The sequence below is a fragment of the Sapajus apella genome, unplaced genomic scaffold (assembly GCF_009761245.1).
Source record: "Sapajus apella isolate SASKATOON/1434 unplaced genomic scaffold, GSC_monkey_1.0 scaffold69, whole genome shotgun sequence".
NCBI lineage: Eukaryota > Metazoa > Chordata > Mammalia > Primates > Cebidae > Sapajus > Sapajus apella.
Window position 1 is genome coordinate 4,298,300 of NW_022437009.1, and position 10,657 is coordinate 4,308,956.

Here is a 10,657-nt window from a genome sequence, read left to right on the forward strand (position 1 = left end):
TCATTTAATAATATTATTTAATATTACTCATAGTCTATAATATCATAATTTGTATGATGCTTAGTATTTTAGCAAATATTTTCACATACATTGAGTCTCATAACAGCCCTGTGAAATGAGAAGTGCAATATTATTGTTCTCATTTTTATAGGAAAGAAAACTGATATAACTGAATCGGGGGTGCCCTTTGGTGGATGTGTTTCTATGTTACAAATATCTAGGGTACCTCTGTACATAAGAAGTCACAGCGTAAATGAACTGAGTACCTATGACATGTCAAGCTCAGACATCAGTGGTGGGGCTATAAACTACACACCTCCCCTGGAAGCATCATAGCCTAGGGAGAGAGACCAGTGTGGAAACCAAGAATCATGGTACACAATATGTAGTCTCTAAGGGAGACATGAAAGGAGTGCACAGAAAGAGGGGCCATCTGTGCCAGGGAGGTCTTAGAAAAGGCAAAGGGGCGGGGGAGGGGGAGGTTTTCCTGGAAGAAAGAAGGCGTGTGTGTGAATGTGAATCCATGTTTGTGTCTATGACAGTGTGGCTAGGCATCGCTGGGTATGGGTCTGAGTGTATACCTGTTTATATATGCTTACTCTTGTAAGCATTAATTTATGTGCATGCTGGCTGTTGGTGTACAATGAGTAAGCCTGAACATAAAAGAGAATTTGTCTGGTTTCATACATACCATAGCAGAATTGGACCTGCACAGCCCATCCCAACCCCCCAACACAGGGAACCAAAGATGCTTAGCCTTTTCCACTGTAGCAACTGTCTACTCTAGAGCCATAGTGATTAGACCCATTAGTTTTTTTCAATCCGTCAGTCTGAATGTGTGGTGGTCTAATAGAGCCAGCCAGCTTGTATGAGTAAGGGTGGGGGAAAGGGCAAAAAGGTACAGGTATCTGTGGGTGTGCATCTGTGTGCAAACTTTTGGTTGTGAGTGAATGCTTAGCATCGGCTGTTCCTAACTAGAGTGAGGAAACCTCTCTTCTCCCTTGGTCATCACCACCATGAGGTGTTTATCCTGTTTCTATTGCCACCTATATGGGGCTGGCTTCTGTCTTCACTTTAATGTCCTGGGGATATTTAAAATATACCTCTGTGCTGGGGTTAGGCAGAAGCAAGGCAGGGGAGTACTGGTGCCCTTATTTGGTGGAGGCGCTCCCTCCTTTCCTCCATCCCTGCCCCATTCTGGTCCAGGAATCTCTCAGAGGAGCAAAAATGTGGGCAAAGGCAAATAGTACTTATGGAAGCCGTGAAAAATCAGGGGTCACTCCCAGGAGTGGGCTGCTCAACATGCCTTTCCTGGTGATAAAATCTGCTTTGATGGCAAAATTAAGGAAGGCAAGTGAGGACTCCTTTCTCCACAAATGTCCCCCTAGGAATTGGGGAGGTGGAAGTAGGGCTATAATGCTCTTTTATTTCTATAAGCTTGAATAATCAAAAAAGCTAAAATAATCACAAATAATATGTATTCGATATTAACTATGAGTATCTCTACAAAATGGCAAAATAATTGAACTAGTTTTTTTCTAAATTATAAAGTATATAAATTCAGGGCCATGGGATCATGTAAGGCAAAGGAATTATGTGCTGGAATACACTGGTAGTTTATGTTTACATCTTCACTCAATGCACTGCCACAGAGCTAAATATAGTAGCATGTTAAGATGAGCAAGAATGAAGTGCAATAATCAACACATGTAGCATGTCATAATTTAGCTTGAATGAATGAGTGGGTGGAGAGAAAAACGAACATATACAGAAAAGTAGAATGATCTCATACCGTGGACCTTGAATATGTGGGTTCTATTTCTAGTTCTGCTAATGGCTTAATCTATTGAAAGGTTCTTACCATCTATTGATAAGTTAGTCTCAGAGCAGATCATTTCTCAAAAATATTAATATGCTTAATCAAATCTTATTGAAGTATCCTTTAAAATGTAAATGATCTCTAATAAATGTTAGCCGTTGCATGTCTAAATACTTCCTATTTATTGCAGCAACTTATATAACATATATTTCCATGTTCTGGACACAAATATTTTTTTAAATATTAAGGGAAAATGATGACTTTATAATATACTAGAGGATTTTTTCCATAGTCAAATTGTTTATTTGCACTTAAATGTTGTGTCAATAATCTGGAAAAAAGAAATAGCTTGACTATGGCTAGAGACTGTTTAGAGGCTAAGATTTCTATCATGAACTGCTTTCAACTGTTATATTTTATGGCACAGATTCAGTGGGAATCTGATCTGCTAAAATATTTGGGCTGTGAAAACTCCCACACTGTGACAGATGTCAAGTCCAATTAAGTGACTCATGTCCAGGTTTCTGTCCAATAGGATTTCCCATTAAATATCAATTTAGAGGAAAAAAATTCCATCCCCCTTCCTAAGCCTTTATCTCTTCCACCATCTCCAGGCTGAATCAATTGGTACCAGGAGAGCCCAGAAGCCACACACGCATCTCTGCCTCTTTCCTCTGGCTCTCCCACCCTCTTCACATCTTTCTCTGCTTCCTTGTCACTGTTACTCCAGGAGACGTTCACTTTTCACCAACCTTTCTCCAAGCATCTCCAAGCCACTGACTATATATATTTTGCTACAAGGTAAAGAGAGGAGGGGGTGGGGACGGGGGATATAACCAAACCTTGAAAGACTTTGAAACTGGAAAATAGGTATCTGTTTATACAACATACAAGTAAATGAGGGAAGAGGAAGAGGCAACCTTAGCTCCGAGTTACAGTATTGTGTTCCTGGGAACTGGGGAGACATCAGCTGAACAAAGCCTTATCTCAAAAAAAAAAAAAATCACTTCTGAGCAAGATCACATCTCTGTCCTGCACTTCCCAGTTTCTGCTCAGCCCTATTAAAGAAAGGAAAGGCGTCCGATAGGAGTAGAATCTTATCTTAACCATCTTTCTTATTGATTATTCGGCTATTAGAAAGTGGAGGAATCAGCCCTTTGATGTGATTGTGTTTATCTCTGCATCTCTTTTGTTATTTATAGGGACCTAGAAGAGGAAAAAAGGCACGAGACTTTTCAACACATCCGTTAAAAAAATCAACAACGAATTTCTTGAAATGTTTGAGAACAATTAAAAGGAAAAAGCGTTTTTTAAAATCTATCAACTAAGTGAACAATCATTCATATCGTCTACATCCTGAGATATTATCGTCCCTCGCTGTGGACACCAGCGAGATGACAGCTGCTTTTTCATTTTTGAATGTAATAAATATTTGCTGCTTTTAATATTTTCCGGAATCTCCCCTTACTACTCCCTGGAATTTTAACTCTAAAGATTGGAGAAGAGATTATCAAAAAGGCTTTTGCAAGGTAAGACCCCTTTAAATATTTTTTTTCAGCTTGAAACTAAGTTAGATTATTTATATTGCATTTATAGATGCAGTTCATTCCATAAAGAAATAAAACGCATACACGACATACTATTTATGAATTTTTTAAAGATCTGGAGGAGAATTTAACGTGCTTTGAGAGCAACCCAGGAACTTTTTACCAGAACTACAACTATTTAGTGGCTTATTGTGATTTTCCATAACTCGCCTATTTATTTCTGCCCTTGATTTCAAGCTGACTGTGTAGGTGCAAGTTGTTCTACTCATAAACGTACCCGAGAAAAGCCCGCAGGGAGTCACATGCAGTTCACTGGGAGCATTTGTTTTTATTTTGCCATAGAGGACCTGGTTTCCTTGCAGGGAAATTAAAGCTGTTTTGGTCCAATTCGCTTCTCAGCTAGTGCGGTGCTGGGAACCGATCGCCCATCCCCTTGCTTTTGTTTCTCTAGAAGCAAAGCCTCCTACACGTCGCGGACGCGGATTTCTGCCGCGCCGAGCGTCGCTGTGGCTGCCCACGCCTGGGCCCCGAGTTCGCAGCCGGGTCCTCACTCCCGATGCCCGGGGTTTGTGCATGCAGCCCCCACAGGGGCCTTTTTCCTCCCTCCCGACCCTTTCTCGAAGCCGGAATTTCCCCGAAGCCCAGCGGTTCCGAGCAGCTGCCTCCTAGAAGGTGCGCAGTCGAGGCTGGGGCTGCAGGCGCCCGGGAGAAGCCTGGCTGGTGGTGTTTCCAAGAGGCTACAGTTAGAGGAAGGATAAGCACCTACACGCCTGGACTGGGCTAGGCTGCCCGGGGACAGCTGCGGGCTGCCCAGCTCCGGTTCCGTGAGCGCCCGAACTTTGCAGAGATGCAGCTCCCGCCGGGACAGCACACGCGGCACCCGCTAGTCCCCGCCCGCCGCGCACCGGGCCCTTCCCTTCTCTTCCCTTCTGTTCCCTTCCCTCTGCATCCTCTCCGGCGACCCGGCTGCCCGCATTTTCCCGCAAGGTGGTCGGCCGACTGCCGGGCGCATTGTCTGAGCCCATGTCGCCGCGTCCCTAGGTCCCCTATGTGTGTGGCTGTCTGCGTGACAGATGGTGCTCTGGGAGCCTGCGAGGGCATCGGAGTCAATTTTCTTTTGAAAGGCTCCCCCACGTTTGTTTAGTTATTTCTTTATGATTTCGGAGAAGCGCGAGGGGTCCAAGAAGCCTTCCCGCCCCTAGCCGCTGGCTCTCCGCCTGCGCTCCGGGTTGGCGGTACCTGACCGCCCGCACCCCAGCGCCGGGCGCCCCCGGCTCAGCCCCAGACCAGCGCCAGGCCCTCGGGCGCCGCGGCTGCCGGGCTGCTTCGCCGGAGGCTCTTGGGGAGGAAAGCGCACTCCGCGTCCCCCCGCCCCCATGAAAACCCAGATGTATTCGTGTTCCGAATCACTTGTTTGTCTGGGAAGGGGACGAAGGGAGGGAGGTGGAATAGAGCGGTTGGCATTTGGCCGGAGGAGGCACAAAAACCCAGTCGCGACCCCACAGGCCTGCGGTCGTCCCCCAGGCCCAGGACTACAGGCCCGCCGTGGCCGCCTGCAGGTCGAGGTGTCGGGTCCAGAATGAGGCCGGGGCCAACTGATCCCCGCCAGCTCCAGCGCCAAGGGGAGGCGAGGGGCTCGCGCCCTCGGGCCAGATCCTCAGGACTCCTCCCGCGCCGCGCGCTGGCCTGCTGTGGGGAGGGGGCCTGGGCCGCGAGTCCGCTGGGAGGGCCGGCGTGGTAGGCCTCCGCCGCCATCCCTCCAGCAAAAGACCCCGATTCTTTTTATTGATTAATTTTCCGACCCCCTCCTCAGCCTCCAAAATGATGCTGAGTCCGGACCAAGCCGCAGATTCAGACCATCCCAGCTCGGCGCACTCGGATCCGGAGTCCCTGGGCGGCGCGGACGCCAAGGTGCTGGGCAGCGTGTCGGACCTGGAGCCGGTGGAGGAGGCCGAGGGCGACGGCAAGGGCGGCAGCCGGGCCGCGCTCTACCCGCACCCTCAGCAGCTGAGCCGGGAGGAGAAGCGCCGCCGCAGGCGCGCCACGGCCAAGTACCGCTCGGCCCACGCCACCCGCGAGCGCATCCGCGTGGAGGCCTTCAACCTGGCCTTCGCCGAGCTCCGAAAACTGCTGCCCACGCTGCCCCCAGACAAGAAGCTCTCCAAGATCGAGATCCTGCGCCTGGCCATCTGCTACATCTCCTATCTCAACCACGTCCTGGACGTGTAGGGTGGGGTGCGCCGCGGGGGACCGCCTGCCCCGGCGTCCGCGAAACGCGACGGATCCGGGCGGCGGCCCCTGGGGTGGCGGAGGCTGCAGTGGCCCAGCGAGTCGGCCGCCGCGAGAGACTCGGGCCGGGGAAGAAGCTCGCTACCTGTTCTCTCTTGTCAGCAGGGCGGCGAGGGAAGGTTTCCGACGCAGGCAGGTGGAGTTGTCTGGCGAGCCCAGGGGCTCGCAGGGGGGATTTTCCAGGCCAGGAGAGCCTCGTAGAGGCACCCGAGATGAGCCGCCGCTGGGGCTCCCCAAGTGTTGTTGCTTTAACCCGCTGGAGACTTTCAGTTCTCCTACATTCATCTCCCACAAAATCTTAATGTGTTGAAAGAATGAGGGCAGAAGTTCAGAGTATGCAGGCTAATAACTTTTACGCTATCTGGAATTTTTCTAATGGACAAATCACCAAACACTGGGGAGGAAGGGAGAGGAGGGAATCTCTCCCATACGGAGACTGAAGGCACAGAAAGGTGCACCAGGAAACTTTCCGTTCTGTTGCGAGAATAAAGATTATATTAGAATCCAAATAAATCCTGAATATTTAGTAAGGTTAGAAAGACAAATTGAGAGCAAATATACACACTGTGGGAGGATTCGAGCTTGGTGAGATTTTATCCCCAAGATATGACACCAAGGTGGACAGGAAAATCCATATTTAAATGGAAAATTTAATATCTGATTGCTTTTGCAGGCGAAGTGCCCCTTTATATATCCAAAAACATCTATTTGTGACCTTAAACATGTGGACCCATAGGTGCAGTTAGACAAAGACAACCTATTTTTATTTATGTTAGAAGGAGTAGAGTATTTTCTTCAAGACATTTATTTTTCAGAGTGGTGATACTTTTACTTTGGATACTCTGTGCCAATTTATTTATAGTCAAGTGTTTACACTTTTTCCTGTGGAATAATTATGTCTACTTTTGTGTTTGTTGAGATTATACCGTGTGTGGTCTTTCTTTCTGTTCTAATTATATTGCACTTGTATAACAAATTTCCCACTTCTCCCTGTTTCTAAACATATTTTATATATTAAGATGTTTGTTCTTGAAAGTTCTTTTGTTGTGAGATCAGCAACACTAGCACTTCACTATTATAGTTTTTTAAAAAAGTGTATTATTCTTATCCGTAGTTATGTCTGAGAAGTCCTTTACAAACTGTTTATAAGGAGAGTAGCTTCTTTGTGTGTGTGATGTTTGTGCGTGTGATGAATTTAGGAAATTAAGTTATTTTCCTAAAAAAAAAAAAAAAATTCAGAACTACTTTCCTCTGTGACACCAAAAAGAAAAGTCTATAACCTGAAAATGTTTCATGTTCTCTGCTGTGAAACTCTTAAAACAAGGAGTGTATTTTAGAGACAAGGGAAAAAAAAACACATCTGCTATCCAAAGATTTTAGTCTTTTTCAGGGTTTTTTTGTGTCTCTGTTGCTTTATATAATGCAATATTTTGTAGTGAAAATAGATATAATCTGGTTTCTATCTGACGAGTTTTTCATATCTCATGAATGGTACGCTGTTTTGCATATAAATAAAGGTATCAAATAAAGTCCTCTCCTTTATTTTAAGCATACTGTCTAAAAATAATGGACATGTTAGCCGAGCATGAAATACCTTACTGGACTCAATTTCTTAAAAAAGGAACTGGGAAACACAACAAAACCTTAACATAAACATATTTTTGTAGTGAAATATTTGATGTTCAAATCTGGACATGGATCAGTCCCATAAATAGATGTCCTACATATGATGGTGGCTACTCGCAATGAGGAAAAGAAGTACAGTGTTTATATAAAATATTACTTGAATTGTAGATTCTTTGCCTCCAAAAGAAAACTTAGTAACTCTCTAACCCAGCCTCTTCAAATTAGAGCTGGGAAACTGAGGCCCAAGGAGTGACCTACACTAAGACACATAGCTATTTAATGGCAGTGAGAAGACCCGTGATATGATGACTCTCAATCCCTCAATCCTCATGGCACTTATTAACAACAAGGTGTATATTACTACTGCAATACTCAAACATCTAATCAGTAGACAAATTCAAGACATGGCATCTGCAAACAAGAAAAACAATTAAGCCCTAGGCCAACCTTGAGATAGGAAAAATGACATCTACAAAAGCCTATAGCTAGTTTAAAAATGTGAAATATATTGTTTACAAACAGAAGACATAAATAACTTTAAAACTATATGTACATACACATATATAGAATATTATGAACTATGAGTCTGTATCACAACAAGTCTCTGGTTTCAGAGTAAATGCAAGTAGATGGATGCTTGGCCTTATGCATATAAAATGTCTGGGATTGCTGGTATTTTTCACTTTTCACCCAGGTGTCTTCTTGTCAGCTTCACAGATCCTACTAGGTAGGACCTCATCCTCTCCCTTATATGAAGGTGTGTAGTAGGAAAGTACTTCCTAGTTTGTGAAAAAGAACAGCACCCATCTTCCTTTGCCTTGTGTCTGGACAATGTCCTGGCCATTAGAGCAATGGCTGTTACTCTGTGACCTGCAAAAACACATGAGTGCCTGTAGGTCTTCTCACCTCTAGGCAATGGGAAAAGGTAACTACTCCTAGTCCTTATAGCACATCTCTATTATACAAGAGAAAAATTAGCCATGCTTCTGTGCGGAGGGTTTGAAGTTGACTTCTAACTTCTAGAAACCCTCTCTTTCCCAGTTTAGGGGCCCAACTTCCAACTGACCATCCCAGTTTTCCCATTGACGTGTAGGAGGAACCTACTGATAAACTCCCCTAGACAAAAAGGTCCTTGCTTTGGGATTTGGACAAAGGGCAGTATCCCTTCCTAGGTACCCAGCCAATGTGATTCCAGGAGAGGATCTTTACAATGTCATTCCAAATCCAAAGCTGCTGAACCCCCTCCAAGAGAGACAAGCACTGTGGTAGTCTGCTAAAGCAGAGGGTGACTGACTCATCCCCTGAGTGTAGCGCAGACACAGTGATTATTCAGCCATCCATGAGGTCTCGATTCTTCTTTGAATGACGATGGTGAGCATTTATTCTTCCATTCAACCGTTGTTTATTGAGGACCCACTGTGTGCCAGGCATTGTTCTAAATGCTGAAAACAGAGCAACACATGAGACAAAGTCTACTGGAGAAGAGCAGTACACTAAAGCAAAAAAACCCCACAATATTTAATTTTAGATAATGCTAAATGCTATGAAGAAAAAGCAGGGTAAGGAATAGAGGATGGGGGCTTAGTGCTGGTGCTAGCTAGCATTTCAGAGAGGGCTGTTAGAGAAAGCCTCTCTGAGGAGATACCTTGGTACCCTCTGCCTAGAGACTTAGGCCTGTTGGACCAGCTTCTATAGCTGCTGTCACGGCACTGCCTTTTCTTTTCTCATCCTGGTAAAACGTCCTGGGTGCTCATGTCATCAGAACAGCCTGTGCAGATTACTCCCTGTTCTGCAGCTGGCCCTAGCCTCGTCCTTCACCCTGGGCTTGGTCTTGCCCGAAACAGACCTAGAATCACATGTCTTACAAGACAGCAAACATAGGTATAAGTTAATAGTGATCCATGGAGTACACCACACATGCACACATGTAGAGTTGTCTACAGGTCTGAAAGTCCCACTCGACTCATGATAAAGGCCCAGTCTATGCCTTTTCTCTTTTACCTTGATTTTTGCCATAGCACTGAATGCTGTGATAAGCACTATAGCAGACTGGTCAGGAGCACAGACTCTGACAAAGCATGCCCTGTGTTCAATTCTCCACTCTCCTACTAACTGGCTGTGGCCTTGAACCAATTACTTAATTCTGTGCCTCAGTTTTTCCACCTGTAAAATAGGGAAAATATAGTACCTAGCCAGTAGCATTGTTAGGAGGATTAATTAAGTTAATTCATGTAAAGTACTTAAAACATGTCTGGTGCTTGTTAAGAGCTCAATAGCGCTCACTATATTAGCATTTATGGTGGGCAACCTTTTTAACAATGAATTAAACAGTTTAATTATTCCTGAGATAATGGAGACAGAAATTGTTGGAATTTCCTGTTCCATTTCAGTATTTCCAGGTCAGGAGGGAGTTCTTCATCTCCTTGCTGATCATTCTAGAAAGATATCAGAAAAAGGGAAGCTTCTTGAAAAAGGAGAAAGGCGTTGTGATTGGTAGATGTGTATATGGGGGTGGATCCTCTTAGTACCCCCTGGAGTTAGGATGGAAAAACTGAAAATAAACGGCCACTGGAGTCAGTCTGCTAGAGAGGGACAGAGGATCATTGACCAAAGACAAAGAAAGAAACTTTCTCCACAGATGACTCTGTGGAGCAATACCCGGTGCATTGACAAAAAGTAACCAGGTCTGGGGTGGTTCCTGAGCAGCAGGAGGTGACTTGGGCTAGAGGGTGGAGCTCTGCAAAAGTAGGTGGAGGCCTTAGTTCAGGTGGGAGTCGACTTCCTGGTGAGTAAAAATCAACTGGCACAAATTTCCTGAGCAACTACATTTTAAAAAACACTCTTATGGAAAATGTTAAAACATCTCCAAAAGCCAAGAGAATAATGAAATGGATTCAAATATACACAATACCAATAGTACATTTCACTTATTTTCTTATCCTGTCTTTCTCACTACCCCTTAAGATTTTTGAAGCAAATCGCAAACATCACATCATTTCATCCATAAAGATATCAGTATTTCTTAAAAGATAAGTACTGTTTTTTTCTTTTAACAGCAAATATACTATTATCACAGTAAAATAAAGGAACAGTATTTCCTGAAAATCACCTGTGAGCACTTTCATATTTGAGAGAAATTTCACAGCTGGTTTAACCTACCTTTCCTGAGGACCCTTTTCCTTCTAGTGTAAATTTTACCCCTTGCCCTCCTTAACTTTGGCAATTGCTCCTACACCCGTTGGATGTGAGTTTCCCTCGTCCCCCTCGGCCTGACCTATCATGGGTGAGCAGGCCTGAAAACTGGCCCATCCACAGCCCGTCCACAGCCCAAAGCTGCCCTGTGGGTGTGCGGGGTGTACTGCGGGGTGTGGGGTGT

At 45.0% G+C, this 10,657-nt stretch overlaps 1 protein-coding gene across 1 annotated transcript; it reads left to right on the top strand.

The window, feature by feature from the left end:
- The first annotated feature begins 2,405 nt into the window (after positions 1 to 2,405).
- NHLH2 (nescient helix-loop-helix 2) lies at positions 2,406 to 7,187 on the top strand. Its single transcript, XM_032249634.1, has 3 exons — positions 2,406 to 2,620; positions 3,022 to 3,348; positions 5,180 to 7,187. Exon 3 carries the CDS (start codon positions 5,188 to 5,190, stop codon positions 5,593 to 5,595), a length of 408 nt encoding a protein of 135 aa, XP_032105525.1. The 5' UTR covers positions 2,406 to 2,620; positions 3,022 to 3,348; positions 5,180 to 5,187; the 3' UTR covers positions 5,596 to 7,187.
- The last annotated feature ends 3,470 nt before the right edge of the window (positions 7,188 to 10,657 follow it).